The following is a 16,023-nucleotide window of genomic DNA, read 5'->3' as shown; positions in this document are numbered from 1 at the left end:
GGTAGCTAATTATTTTAACGTATAAACCAAAAACAGTTAGATGTACAAATCTGTTCTTACAGAAACACATTTATAAGGAAGGAGACATTACTTTCCTCCTATCAGTAATCACATCTGCAGAATATACACATATATGCCAGCTGTGATATACATTACGTAAAAGTTTACACATTAAAATCTGGAACCTAGACTTAATTTTTCCTTCAGCATTTTATCTCTTTTCATGATAGTAACAGTGGTAAAGGTAAAGGGACCAGACAGTGGTAGGAATGTGAATAATATTCCATAGCTGATCTGCTTTCAAGTTTCATAGAGATAATATTAAAACTCTCTTTTCAAACATACTCTAATTCTTTGTCTCTCCCCCCCCCCCCCGGATGTTTTTACAGTGTCTTTATTCTGGTCTGTTAGGAGTACAGAACAGAATTATTCCTTTCATTTCTTTTGTCTAAATCCAGAATGTATAAAAATATTCATTATTGTAGTGCCATCCCTCTACCACATTTGCAAAAAATCAAGGATAGAATCCTTCTAATTTAAGCAATAACAAAAATCAGTCTTAAAAGGATGGCAGAGTATAATATTGCAGAGAAGCTGGTATCTGGAACAAGTCTTCCTGGCATATTTGTGCTTAGAGAGACCTGATCTCCACCTATTTTGTGCCAACAGTTATTGAGACTGCTGTGTAGTGATTAGCCATTGAGAATTGAAATGCCAGTGAACAGAGAACTGTTCCCTCAGAGACCCTCTCTCTCACTTACATCATAAACTTGCTTCAGGCTGAGCCTACATAAAAGAAACTGCATTTTGAGTGGTTAAAAAGTCAGCCTGAAATATTAAAAATGGGCAGATGTTGCCTCCTTGCTGGATAAAACAATTTTGTCTTCATAGAAACAAAACAGAGCTACAGGCATGTAGGAAGGAAGCACTTTTGAGGGTCCTCAACATGATCCAGTGTAAATAATGTATACTTTAAAAATTATGATGGAAGCTTGTAACAATATGATCCTTTAATATCAATTGTAATTGTTGCAACAATGTAGCCTGGTTAAACCATGACTCAGTGAAGATGTAGGGGTTCTGGGAGAGGGGATCATAGCTAATTTGCTGCTTCTCTGGTCCTGTTGCTGTGAGCTAAACCATGGTTTGACTTAGCATATCACCCAAACCCAGGCTCATGGTTTGTCTCAGTCCAGTCAAACCACAAGCTAGAGCAAAGATTTGGAGGAGATAAACTATGAGCCTGGGCTCAGACAATATACTAAGTAAAACTATGGTTTAGTTCAGAGGTCGGCAACCTAAGGCCCATGGGCTGTTTCTGGCCCATGAGCTTCCTGGAACCGGCCCATGGCCGTTCTGTGGATCGGCGTGGGAATTCTGTGCTTTTTCCCCGCAGCGCCATTTTTTTTCTCACAGCAGGGACCGACTTCTGGGTCAGAAGAGCGCCAGAAATAGCATGTGCACATGCGCACGAGCGCTCCTTCGACCCGGAAGAGCGCCGGAAATAGCTTGAGGGTTTACTACTTTTCTACTCCCAAAGATAGCATGCAAGGCAGTAGAGATTTAGTATCAGAGTTTTCCTTCTCCTAGACAGACTACTTTCCTAGGTTGACTAGCCCCATCTGCCTCTCTACAGCACATGCAGAAACCGCCTTCTTGGCTGTTGGATCCACTATTAGTCTCGTCTGTTCAATCTGCCAGAGCTTGTCTTCACATGCAAGGGAAGTCCCTAACTCACAGGGGGTTTAAGACCCATTGGCTATCCTCTCCTAGTTTAGCCAGCCAGCCATTTCCTGGGGTGTGGCCACTGTCGCATTCTGACAGCTTCTGGGAGCCACAGAGAGAGAGAGAGCTGAGTACAGGGTAGGGATAAAAAGTGGACATACTACCCCAGAAGGAGCATGATGTGTCCCTCACCAGAGGTGCAACCCCTCTTCTAACACCCAACATCCATACAATGTATTGGGTAGAGATAAAGAACTCCCTTTCACCACACTCCTTCTCAGGTTTACATGTTTAATTCAAGGCTAAGACCAAACTGTGGTTAAAGCAGTGTAACCTGTGGTGAGGGGTGAGGTCAGAGTTGGCAGACCATGATTTGCAATCAGCAGACCACTCATAATCTGAAACCACAGTTTGAAGTACTAGGCTGGTAAGTGCTGCTGGCTCTTAAAAGGTTTTTCATGGGTTTCCAGAAGTTTAGAGGAAGTTTACAGGCTTTGTAGATGGTGTTCCCCACTATAATGATTGCATGTATACAGTATACGCCGTACCCAAGAATGTAATCCCCACGTAAGTGGGAGATGCCCGTATGTGTCATCTATGGTTTGCTGCGGTATCTTAATCAACAAGCCATTTTTACAACCATTTCTTTGCCTCCAAAGGCTGCTGTACAATGAGTAGTGAACTTACGAAACTAAGAGGTTGGACAATGAAAGCATGAAGGAACCTGACACAATTGTTTGCCTGATTAATGTTTAGAAGCCCAAGCTATGGTTTGCATTCTCTGGGTTAACACAAAGCATGGACTGACACAATGTCTGAAGTATTTATGTAGTACTAGGAAATACCTTAGGGACGCGGGTGGCGCTGTGGGTAAAAGCCTCAGCACCTAGGGCTTGCCGATCGAAAGGTCGGCGGTTCGAATCCCCGCGGCGGGGTGCGCTCCCGTTGTTTGGTCCCAGCACCTGCCAACCTAGCAGTTCGAAAGCACCCCCGGGTGCAAGTAGATAAATAGGGACCGCTTACTAGCGGGAAGGTAAACGGTGTTTCCGTGTGTGGCTCTGACTCGCCAGAGCAGCGATGTCACGCTGGCCACGTGACCCGGAAGTGTCTGCGGACAGCGCTGGCTCCCTGCCTCTAGAGTGAGATGGGCGCACAACCCTAGAGTCTGTCAAGACTGGCCCGTACGGGCAGGGGTACCTTTACCTTTACCTTTAGGAAATACCTTTAAAGTGATTTTCATTTGTTTCAAGATTTGTAGCTAAATGGCAGTTCTGTTGCTAGTTTGATTGTCATTTATTTTGTCTGTATAAAAGGATCTACTAAGCTTGGATTTGTTAATACTGTACTGTTAAATTCAGGGCCACTGAAAGACCATGCAAGATGGCAAATAGCCAAATCAACGTGAACATAACTACCTAAAATAGTTATTTCACCACCCTGAAAGGAAGTGATATGAAAACAAAATCAAATAATGGCATTCTGGTGTGCAGGAATTGGTACTACTTGCTTATATCTTATGATTTACTTTAATATTACAGTTGCAATTTTTTAAAAGATAATTTTGGTGATACATGTTGTCCAGCTTTGTATTTTTGCCTCTGGTTTTGTTGCTGTGTGAGCGAGTTTATGACCATTATTGTAGCTATGGTTCCCTCAAAAAACCCTACATCTTCCTCGCTTAGGCTTTAGAGGGATTTGTAAACCTCTTTAATCCTGCTCCACTCATTATGGTAACATATGGTACAGGTGGTGACCTCTGTAATACTTACAGATTGGCTCAAGGAGGACAGATCATGACATAAAGTTGCAAGGCTTCAGGCATAATGGCCTCTCCAGACTAGTCATATTCAGCAGGTATTTTCAGTGTTAGATAAACTTGGCCATGTCTCATCTCTATGGGGTAGTCTGTGTACCAAGCTTGTACTCCAGCATTAAGTACTACACCCAGGTCAAAAGCAGAGAGCTGGGAAATATATACTTTATTAATTCAATACCAATTCAATACCATGCCCCAGAATAGTATCTTGGAGATGTGGTATATACCAAATGCATGCTGTTACGTTTGGGTTTTTTTAGGCTGAAGCTATATGACATGGATGTAAGCCTGTCTTGCATCCTACCCTCTCTGCAGGGCCGGCCCACCTATGAGGCAAGGTGAAGTGACTGCCTCAAGCGGCAGGATCCACAGAGCCAGCAGATCTGGTGTCTAATGAATGCTTCAGCCACTGCGGCTGCCCAGGTAGCAGCAATGACTGCGGCACAATCCTTGGAAGCCAGATCTGACTCCTCCTCAGTGGTCTCTTGGTGAATAGGAGGTACTGCTGGTCTTCTCCGACCCCTAGGGATAAAATGGTGGAGGCTGCCCTTTGAGGGGAATATGTTGATTAGATTCCCCCTCCCTTTTTCCCAGTGTAGATCTTCACTCACCCACTCCTCCCTTGCAGGGGGAGCACTATCTTGACATCAGGTGTCAAAATGTCTTGGGCTGACCCTACCTCTCTGCAATAGAAGTTTGACATCTCCCTTCATCAGTCATATTTGCATGAGCAATAACAGGCATGAATCCAACTTGTATCCAGTCACATGCATCCCTCCAAACAGACATCTGTGGGCAGTACTAATCCAAATGTATCCAAATAAGCAGGAAAGGCTGGGCATTCAGTAAATCAATACTCTGCCTTATACTTACTATCATTCACCATACTGAGTTGATCCAAAAAAAGAAATGATTTTGTATACAAGGTAGGTTGCAGTCTTCTCACAGTAAAACAGGCATAGGCAAACTCGGCCCTCCAGATGTTTTGGGACTACAACTCCCATCACCCCTAGCTAACAGGGCCAGTGGTCACAGGGGATGGGAGTTGTAGTCCCAAAACATCTGGAGGGCCGACGTTGCCTATGCCTGACGTAAAATATAATTTAGCCTTCAGGCAAGGAGAACCTAAACTCACCAGGCTGTTTACAACTGGAGGAACTCTGCTGGATGTCCTTTTGCAGATGCACTTGCAGTAGTGAAGAGTTTCCTTTCCCACTGCAGACACATTGGCACACTCATTTGCATGTGCTGTATGTGCATTTCACCTCAGGTGTGTCGCTACCTGCCCTACATTTCCCCCTTTCCTCCTTGGGTTCATATCAAAGCAGCAGGACACATGGATGGAATCCTGTTGTTGAGAACAAGAAATTAGAATTTCTCATAGAACCTACATGTGCACAAACAATACACCAAAGAATTGGTGTAGCCTAGTAGCTAAGTGGGTGGCGCTGTGGGTAAAACCTCAGTGCCTAGGACCTGCCGATCATATGGTCGGCGGTTCAAATCCCCGCGGCGGGGTGAGCTCCCGTCTTTTGGTTCCAGCTCCTGCCCACCTAGCAGTTCGAAAGTACCCCTAAGTGCAAGTAGATAAATAGGTACCGCTTTCTAGCGGGAAGGTAAACGGCGTTTCCGTGTGCTGCGCTGGTGCCGGCTTGCCAGAGCAGCTTCGTCACGCTGGCCACGTGACCCGGAAGTGTCTTCGGACAGTGCTGGCTCCCGGCCTCTTAAGTGAGATGAGCGCACAACCCTAGAGTCGGACACGACTGGCCCGTACGGGCAGGGGTACCTTTACCTTTTAGTAGCTAAGACTCATAGCTATGAACCATATCTTCTTCCATCAACTTGCTACTTTGCCTTAATCTCAGCCTTAGCTCTGTATCTGCAATCTAGGATTAATAATACCAACCTACCTTGCAGGGTCGCTATAAGCACCACAGCAAGAGAATAAATGTGAAGTGGTTTGAATATTCAAGAACAGTGCTTCCCAACCCTTTTTTGGCCATGCCCCACCTAAGCATCTCTAAAATCCTGATGCCCACCCCCCATGATATATAATTCTTATTATTCAAAAAGTGAACTCCTATTCATGTGGAGGAACCCTAAAAGGGCGTTAACTTGGTGTAACTCATTCTCAAATTGCCCCCCTTAAAAATTGAATTGCCCCACATTGGGAACCATGGTTCTAGAACAAATATAAGTGGTATTTGTTTTGCATACGCAGAGAACATTCTGTACAGTGTTCAGCTTTCAGATCAAACCTGAAAAGTTCATAGAATACAAATGAGAACTTTACAATTGTATTTCAATGTAGTGTAAGGACATTATCTCATTATCTCTCTCCCCCCTGACCCATGCCTGTACACATTAAATAACATTAATGTTAAAAAATGCACTTAAAACTATTTACACAAAGTTAAATTTAACTGCATCTGATGCTTTACAAATTATTTGGATCAGTGTCATAATGTTCCAAATAAAAAGTCGAAGGGTGTATAACATGAGCTTCTGATTCAGGCTTTTACTCCTCCCTGATATTAATCCAAACCTTGAGGCCACATCCTCCCCTTGTTTCTTTGGGTACCTAGCAACAGCTTTGCAAGCATAACATGAGTTATTTTGATACAATATCCCTTTTATTAATTGTTGCTTTTCTCTGTTTTATGGATTTTGTTGTTGTCAGCTGCTTGAAGAAGTGAGAAATTGATAAAAACAATTAATAAACTAAACAATTGCTAGAAGATGTACACTGTTGTCAAAACGCCATGACAATCTTGGCACCAGTTTGCAGGAGTGTTTGTGATTGTCTCAAGCTCAGATAAAGACAGCTGAGTCCATCACCTCAGACCAGATAGTAGTTAAGTGGTATTAGTGAAAAGGACTGGAAAGAAAGAATTGCAAACAACTTTTTAAAGGGAATGGCCTCCTCTCTACTGCAGAACAGGACATCATAAGAAAGAAATGAGAATTACTTTTGTGCCAGAAACCAAAGCTCATTGTTAGCTGTGCTGTTCATGTAGTGCTGAAGTGTGAAAAATCTGTTAACATTGCTCTGCTGATCCAATTTTTAGCTGTTAACATTTTTTTTTTTGTTATGCGTGGATCTTTAGGCTGTTGCAAGTCTAACCTTAAGCAATTAACCTTAGAGCAGCATTTACAATAATGCAGAAGGGTTTGTTTTGGCAACTGTGTGTACCAGGCAACATGGATCACCTGTTGGCATATCTTCATTCAGAGATGTCCATATATGCCAGTTTCCCTATTTTATTCCTGCTATTGTTTCACCATGTTGAGGAATGTGTGTGTGTGTGCATGCTTCTTTCGCTACTACAAAATTTTTGAAGGCTAACCAGGGAATATTGTTTAGCTTTACAGGAAAAGGATTTTGGGAGGTCACTTACTGCTATTTATTATTGTTATCTATTATTGATCTTCTTTTTATGAGGACTGCGTTGGTGGGGAAAGAGTCTCAGCCTGTGTTTGTGTGTGCAGTGGAAGTAAATCCAACAATGACAAATGCAGCTACATAAGCGGCTATATTTTCCCCACAGTCTGGTGCAAATAATGTTGTCCTTGACCCTCCTTCACAATTCTCCAGAGTGCCAGAGCGATGCATTTGGGTGAATTTAGAGGGGAAAGTGAATTATGGGATAGAAAAGTTTTCTGAAGTGTTCAAAAGGAGATCAAGAAGGGCACTGACAAAAGATGTCTCTTACATGCCTGACTCGTAAAAGCCAGGATTCTCCAGGCATACATATTGGGTGTACATACCTGATCTCATATTCATCCCTTCCATCTCTACACTTGATATGCTCGGTACATTATCTGGCTGTGCCTGTGAGAGAATATAAACAATGTTCTCCAGCTTTAAAGAAACTTCTTCTGAATCCACAGCATGAATACAATTGCAGGGTCACATAGTAACACTTGAAGTCAGGAGCTATTTTTAAAACTAAATTGCAGAGCAGCACATTGCTTTCATTAGTACCTTACATCAAATTGTCAAATTAATTAGTGGGTTTTCATCACGAGTTTTGCATACAGCTTTATTTGTAGTTTGTTCTTAAATGTCTTACACAACGTTTAACAACCACCCGTGTATAGTAATTTGACAAATACTCCAGTGCTTCCAGATAAGTCTTCTAGATGCACTCATAAGTCTGATTTAATGGACTTACTGTGGTTTTAGTACACTCCAATATTTTGTTTCCAAATTGGGTGGTAAGCAGAGAGGGGAGTGTCTTCCCTTCCTTCCTCCCTTTTGTTGTTAAATGATGTACCACATTTATAGTCCTGAACTGTCTTTATTTGCAAGCGGTAGAAACCAAGAAAAATTGCCAAGCATTACTTCATACGGTTTAAGTTTACATTGAATCAACTTTCTTTTCATTAGATTAAGAACTTACTTTTACAAATAAGGGATGACTGGAAAGCATAGAATTGAAGATTATAATCGGCTTGGCAGCTGAACTGAAGTTAAAAAAGAACTTCTACTGGTTGCTTTTAGAGATCCTTTAAGATTTGGTTCCCATTTTAAAGTACTGAAGACTACAATTGGGAAGACACGAACTAGCAATATTTTATAATGATTATGATGGGCTCCATGGCTCTGCAAAATTAAAAAGGAAACAGTTACAAACAGGGCTGCTTCACCCATGTGGCCTGGTGAGGTGACCGCCTCAGGTTGCAGGGTCCACAAAGGCAGCAGATTGCAATGTTGATCTTTCTCCCTCTACCTCTCCACTTGCTCCCGGTGCAGATATTCACTCACCACTTCTTCCCTGGTGGAGAAGGGGTGTGTGTCCTTGTTTTGTTTGGTTTGTCTTGGGTGCCAAAATGTCTTACAAAAGTAACTTTCTAAGATAAAGTTAACAGTACACCTAAAATCAGAGTATATTCCTCTAATTGTTTTCTACTGTACCAGTTAATATACCAAAACTAGTAAGTGGAAGGACTGTATTGCTAGATATGCCCATCTCAAAAGTTTTTTAACGTTGTGTATGTGGGAAAAGAGGCTAGAAGCACAAGAGAAGCAATGCTTTTAGAAAGTATAAATATAAAAATAATTGCATGGCCCATTTAGGATACTATCTTATTTGTTTACACGGGGTTCTTGCTATTTCTTCTTCCATATCAATTGCTACGCTGCTTTAAAAAAACCTGAACATGTAATGATAAACGGGTTTTGATTCTTTGCACCTGATTCTCCTTAAACTTGCAGCTGCATGTGCTACAAATGGTTTCCAACTGACTGTGAGGGGAGGAAACATGTTTTGCCACTTACTCCTAGTAGTACCACTGATAATATGCAAACCCCTGGCCACCCCCACCCCCCACTTCAGTCTTTGGTGTGAAATTTCCAACACATTGCTTGAGGTTCAAAATACTGGGTTGGTTGTGAAGATGTATTGGAAAGGATTAAAGAATATAACCTTAAACATTTCTTTAAAATCTGAGAGTGCTATTTTTTAATTTTTTTTACAAAGCCTTATTTGAACAAGTATACGTTTTAGGAGAAATAAGTCAAGATTGTTGAGCAAAAGTGACTTTAGCAGACACTGATAGCAAGGGAAGGCCTTGTTTTATTCAGTTGACAGAAGTGTGAAATGACTGTGTTCCAAAGGAGACAAGAGAGGTGATTTTTCACTTCAGCCAGCAATGCAAATGGCTACAGAATGAGGGGAAGGGGAAAAAAATGAAGGGAGGGAAGGACTGCTACAGCAAGATAGAAAGAGGGGAGCTCTATGTGAAAAGTGTCACTACGAGACTACCAAATTGTGTCTCTTAGAGTGGCTTTGTGACCCTGTGAAAACATTCGCTTTTGAGCTCGTAACATTTAAAATATTTTCAGACGGAGAGAATGGTGGGGCTCTCCTTTGTCGTTGCTAGTTATGCTGCCTTTCATTTAGAGGAAACAAAACTTGTACATCACAGTGGAGGCAGCGGAGCTGAAGGTCAAAGTTCAAAGGCAGGTTGCTGCATCACTGAGTCTTGATCTGAATCTTATCCATGTGACCAGAGATGCGTACTCTCACAATGGAGGGACCCTTGGAAGGAAGGAGTTAGACTTGGTGGCATTGCGGGGGAGGGGGTGGGGGAGGGGGGAAAAGACACCAGAACAAAATCTGTAATGACGTTGATGCAAAAAATTGTTGTTCCTGGGAGGATGGGTTTTGCTTGAAAACGTTGATCCTTCTTCCATTGAGAGAATAGCGAAAAGCCAACGATTGCTATGATGCAGGGAAGGTTCTTATTTTATTCGTTCCTTGTCATTTATCTTTGGATCCCAACACATGCCAAAGGAAGACATAGATGCAACTGGCTCTGCTTGGCAGATTGCCAGAAAATATAACTTTCCCAATATTATGATACATCTATCTTGCTGTTTAACAGCTGATGCTAATTATAGCGTTTGAGGTCTTTGGGCTGGAGGGAAAAATTCTACATGGCAGCAGCTTTGTCAACAGACAAAGCATGTGTGTAGAGGTAAATGCACCTTGACAGATACGTGCTTGCGATTGTAACACATAACCTGAGTCTACATGAGATTTTCACACATTTCTTACACAAAAGTGCTTTCCGTGTAGGAAAATCTGTACTTGCATTTTTAAAACTGGAGTCGTTTGAACTGTAAGAGGCTTTGTGTTGAAACTGAAATAAGCAGTTAAAGGCAACAGGCCTTTTTCCATTGGCAGGTGGTGGATAGAGAGTTGTGTCTGGGCTTGGGACACTTAAGTTAAAATGTGAATTTAGCAATGAAATTCATTAAATGACTTTTGACCTCATTGGGTTTCTGAAGAGGAAATAAGATTTGGAAACATTGAGACCCATGTCAAGCCCTTGAGATAGGGTAGAAAATTACTGTTAGGTTCTCTGTTTTAACTGATTTTTGAAGACTTGGAAGGAATATTATATATGTTTTGTCATTAAGGGGGGGGGAGTTCAAAGTATCAATGATTTTTTTAAATAAAAATGAATTATAAATATGCTGAAACTAGATTGAGTTTTCTCAGAGCAAAAGATTCCATTTTTAATGTAATGGGATATTTTGAACTGTAAATAGAAGAAACCCTTTTATGAAGGTACCGTATTTATTTACTTTTTATGTATAGTGGCATGGAATTTACTATGATGCAAAGTATTCTGTTACAAAGACAGGGAGGATGGAACAGAAGGTTAAAGGGTATTTTGGAAACAAACAGCTGGACCAGTTTATTTAAACAGATACAAGGATTGGGAGCTGACCTCAAGTTGACTTCTAGGGGGAGGAGCAAGAATGTCATTTTATTACTTTGCCCAGAAGGAAAATGTTCTTTCCTCTGAAATCACCCTAAAGGCACCCAAACACATGGCTGCTTTTCAGAATAGCTACTAAACATGAAATCCATATGAGAATACTTAAGGAAAAGATAACTATGAAGTGTTTGTGTGAAACATATTTAAAGAAACATGAGGCACATGGATGTGACTGTGTTTTGTTGCTGTTAGATCTTCTATAGGATGATTTAGAGGAAATACTAGACAAGAGTTTATTGAGATGCAAGTTTTTTGGGGGGGGCAGTCCTATTGGTGGCTTTAATGCACAATAAAAAAAAATCTTCAGTAAAACACACATTTTAAATATTTTAGTTTTTCTTAATAGAGCATTCTAGGTTTTATTAGATGATATTCCTCAGGGACGCGGGTGGCGCTGTGGGTAAAAGCCTCAGCGCCTAGGGCTTGCCAATCGGAAGGTCGGCGGTTCGAATCCCCGCGGCAGGGTGCGCTCCTGTTGCTCGGTCCCAGCGCCTGCCAACCTAGTAGTTCGAAAGCACCCCCGGGTGCAAGTAGATAAATAGGGACCGCTTTCTAGCGGGAAGGTAAACGGCGTTTCCGTGTGCGGCTCTGGCTCGCCAGAGCAGCGATGTCACGCTGGCCACGTGACCCGGAAGTGTCTCCGGACAGCGCTGGCCCCCGGCCTATAGAGTGAGATGGGCGCACAACCCCAGAGTCTGGCAAGACTGGCCCGTACGGGCAGGGGTACCTTTACCTTTTACCTATTCCTCAGTAAGAGTTGTCCCAGCTACTGGATAAATGTTCTGCAGTTTTGGATGACTACCCCAAACCTGTCCACTGCACTGAGAATATGATTTTGATTTTCGTTAAAGAAAAGTTGTGTGACAAAGCATTCTCAGCGCTCTCTCTCCTTCAGCCTATTAGCAGTGCAGCAGGCAGCCTGCCACCTGACCCCCGTCACAACCACTGGGACTCTGGCCCACCCTAAATTCAAACTACCCAACTGCCACTGCTTGAAAGGGATGGCTTACACTTGCAGCGTACAGCTGCCCTGATAAGGAAAACTCAGCCATGAAGGAAGAGACTGCCCTTGCCCAAGTAGCCAGACTCAGTGTAAGCGTACAGCCAATCACCATCACTATGTTACCGTTTGCAGGGACTCAGTTTCTTCTGGTAGTGGGATGAGGATGGGCCTGCTTCTTACGTAGGGGATCTGCAGTTCCTGTTCAGTCTTCTTGCCAGAATTGCCTTCTGATGTTCTAGTGGTCAGTGTGCGCCATCTTGTAAGCACTCGCTGCATGCCTGAGCCTGATGAACAAGAGGTTGGTGCTGTCAGACAGCAAGGTTGGCAGGTTTCTGGAGCCAGAGGACACAATCACACCCCCACTTTGAGGGTTATTGCTGCTTGTTGTTTTTACTATGATGTGGTATATTAAGTTTTATGAAAGAAATAAACTGCATCTGAACATGCACACAGGGCTGAACTAAGATGAGCTGTGGTGGTGTTTGTGCCTAGGTCAGGGGTCAGCAGTTAGCAGCAGTTTACTCGCCTCATTCTGTGAAGGCTAAAATTGACGTTGGAAAATGAGTTGGCTCAATCCAGGGATCTGCAAGCACAAAATAAAATTCTGTATGTCTTGCTGCTGTCACATAGCTTTAGGAACAAAGAAGTAGACCCGCCCAACAATTGGTCAGTGTTGACAAGGGAGGTTAGAATGAAGACGTTGAACGTTGATCTTTTGCATGGAAAGCTGGCACCTTGAATGACCAGCCCCTTTTTTCCCTTTCACTCAGCCTAACCTAATGGGCGACTGGTGCTGGCACAGGAGTTTAGGAGCACCAGTCAGGGGAGGAATGTCCGTACAGAATGGCATGCTTCCGTTATGCTTTTCTCTCTGAAAATGGTGCTCCTTCAAACACAAAAGGAGTCGTACACATGCAAGCTAATTGTCCGTGCATATGAACTTTTCTTTAGTTGTCTTCTGTGGCTCAGGACATAGAAAGCTTTTCCTGCACATGGATTGCTCTAACTGGATCAGGCCAAATGCCTCACAAGGATAAATGTAACTTACCTGCAAAAATTAAAGACCACCGTGGGCTTCTAGTAAAACATTTTTTCTTCTTTGTAGTTTTCCTTTGAGGGTTTGTATGAAAGTGACTTTCTGAAGTGCAAACAATTTTCTAATTGGTCATGGTGTAAGATAACGAATAGGGGGAAAGGTAGAAAATTTTAATTGCTTATTTCACATGGTGCTTTATAATGAGAAAGGAAAGGAGAATTACTATAACCTTTGCTCATAGGTCTGATTTTCATGCTCAGTATATTGTCATTGAGGGACGCGGGTGGCGCTGTGGGTAAAAGCCTCAGCGCCTAGGGCTTGCCGATCGAAAGGTCGGCGGTTCGAATCCCCGCGGCGGGGTGCGCTCCCGTTGCTCAGTCCCAGCGCCTGCCAACCTAGCAGTTCGAAAGCACCTCCGGGTGCAAGTAGATAAATAGGGACCGCTCACTAGCGGGAAGGTAAACGGTGTTTCCGTGTGCGGCTCTGGCTCGCCAGAGCAGCGATGTCACGCTGGCCACGTGACCCGGAAGTGTCTCCGGACAGCGCTGGCCCCCGGCCTCTTGAGTGAGATGGGCGCACAACCCTAGAGTACGGGCAGGGGTACCTTTACCTTTACCTTTATATTGTCATTATAAAATGATTTTAAGATCATTGTTTTCACTTTCAGAATTTGTGTTAGGATAAAGATCAGTGCAAATAAATTCACACACAGTGGTGCAGCACAGATATCTGAAACATATATGTGCGTGTTCTTTCTACATACTTGTAGTAATTCTCATTTCTCATTATAAATCACCATATGAACTAAGCAGTTTAAAAAGGTATGCTTTTATACCATGACACACTTTACCTAAGAAGCATCACCCCCTTTAAGATTGCTAAAGTATCAAGTGTCTATATTAGCGATAAGTTCAGAGCATTTACTGGGTTGGTACAATATGAACCTTGACCCTTCACAGCATTGGTAATGTTCAACATTGAGGTGAGGGTTTTCAATAACACTTACTACGTTTGCAAAGCCTAATAAGGCAAATTGCTTCAGAAATTTTATTTGATATATAGAGTTACACTTCATTTTCAGGAAATATTTGGATACAGAAGAGGCTGGTCCATAGGGATGCATAGTGCACTCCCCCACCACCCTCATTCTGCCCTCAGCTAGTCACCACCTGCCTGTCTTCTTACACTCATCCAGTCCAGGTTTTAGCAGCACTGGCTCCTCCTCCTGAGTGTTTCCATTGTTGAACTGGAAGTGAAGAAGGATGGGGAGAAAACATGAATTAGTTGGCTCTACCAACTGCTGGCCTCTCTGTCTTCTGCCCTACCAGTCTCAGTAGGCACCAGCCACTGGTGTTGTAGGTTGAAGGAACTGGTAGCTTAATAATAACATTCTTCACAGACATTTGCAAGGGACTCTGCTTAAGGAACCCAACCAAATTAACAAGATGTTTGCTGTAAATGTTCGAGCCTAGCAGAAGGAAGCAGAATTATGAAGTCCATTGCTGTAGCAAAGAGAAATTAAAAGGCCAAAACAAGGGCCATCATCATTGGCCCTTAAATTAGATGTGGAATGGCCAGCAACAAAAAACAACAACAGATTTATGTGTGAATGAAATTTCGATGTCCTGTTTGAAATGCTAGGCTTATTCCTTTTCGCAGAAGGGTAGACTATCAGATTTGACTATTGAAATGAAGGCCAGTGCACCACTGTTTCTGCTCTCTAGCACACTTTTCATGCTTGCTAAAGGACAGAAGCATTGAGTGGTGTTCATCAGGGGGGCAGGGGAAACCAGCTAATTCAGCATTAGATTCTGATGTTATTGATCTCCCTCATGGATTATTGATTTAAGCTTTGATTTAAGCTTTATTTCTTATATTACAAACCTATGTGTAGCCCTTATAAACTATTATCACTCTGCATTTGAATCAAGTATTATATTTTCCATAACAATTTCAGAACTAATGGTTTAGGCAAAATGCTCAGGATGCAAGTTCAAGTGGTATGTTTTGGTTTTTTTTAACTCCCTACTTTTAATCTGAACCAGGTCATCCGCCACAACCTCTTGGTTCATCAATGATACAGTAATTACAAATTAACAAGATGTTTGCTGTAAATGTTCGAGCCTAGCAGAAGGAAGCAGAATTATGAGGTCCATTGCTGTATATCTGTGACCTCACCTTGACCTCAGACTTTGCATAAAGAGCACAAAGAGAGAGAAATTGTGCCACAGAATCTGCAAGGAATGCATTGCTCCCAGGTCCCTAGTAGTGTGAGCTGGTGGTGATAAAACTCCAGACATGTTCTCATTTGATGGTGAGCTGCCATCACAGTTCATTATCTTAATAGTAGGCATTAAAATAGAATTATGTTTGCAAGAGGCTGGAAAGGTTTTGATAAAAACTGCAAAGGGGGGGGGGGAGAACCTGCTAGAGAAACATCTCTAATTGGGTTGGGTGTGGGAGGCAAGGTGAATTAATGCTTCTATGGGTATACATCTCTTTCCCTACCTTTTTTTTTTACTAGCCTTATCTGATTTGAAAAGAGTAGTGCTTGTATTGTTTCCTGAAAACACCGCTAATTGCTAAAAGATGAAATGGAAGTGTCCAACTGTGGCAAAAGCAGGCCGACGTAAATCAACTCACAACCCAAAGCTTTTATTTTCTAAGGTCATCAGAGGTTACAGGTTTTGCAGCGTTTGGATCTACACATAGAATAACCCTGAAGGAAAACGTTGCCATCTAGCAAGTTTTGCGCAAAGAACAATTATGCTCTTTTTAAATAACAATTCACTCTCAGATAACAGTTCACTCTCCTTTCTTGTTTCAGGTTTATTAATGCTAGAAGAAGAATAGTTCAGCCCATGATAGACCAGTCCAACCGAGCAGGCAAGTCCTTAGTAGTAACTGTAGTCATGTCACACGGACATAACAAGCCATTTACCAGGACGTTCACCACCAAGCATTTAAGCTAGAATTCACACTGGGAATGGCTGGGAATCAAAACAAAGCCAACCTTGGTTTGCTACAACGTTAGTCATTTTAACACAATTGAACATTTGGGGGGGGACAAATGTTGCTTTATAAAGGTAAATTTAAATTGCACGCTTTCAACTGTAGGCCACTGGCCATTAATACTACATGTGAGTTATT

The 16,023-nt window shown here is 42.4% G+C and overlaps 1 protein-coding gene across 5 annotated transcripts in view; it reads left to right on the top strand.

The window, feature by feature from the left end:
- MEIS1 (Meis homeobox 1) overlaps positions 1 to 16,023 on the top strand; it is a 154,390-nt gene that overhangs the window by 132,468 nt on the left and 5,899 nt on the right. For all 5 annotated transcript variants that reach the window (XM_077926524.1, XM_028722043.2, XM_077926523.1 and 2 more), the window contains one exon: positions 15,701 to 15,759. In XM_077926524.1, coding sequence (XP_077782650.1) covers positions 15,701 to 15,759 — 59 coding nt within the window. The remainder of the gene's footprint in view (positions 1 to 15,700; positions 15,760 to 16,023) is intronic.

Source organism: Podarcis muralis, chromosome 3 (genome assembly GCF_964188315.1).
Source record: "Podarcis muralis chromosome 3, rPodMur119.hap1.1, whole genome shotgun sequence".
NCBI lineage: Eukaryota > Metazoa > Chordata > Lepidosauria > Squamata > Lacertidae > Podarcis > Podarcis muralis.
Note: the sequence above shows the minus strand (reverse complement) of the source record. Positions and strands in the feature narration are given on the sequence as shown.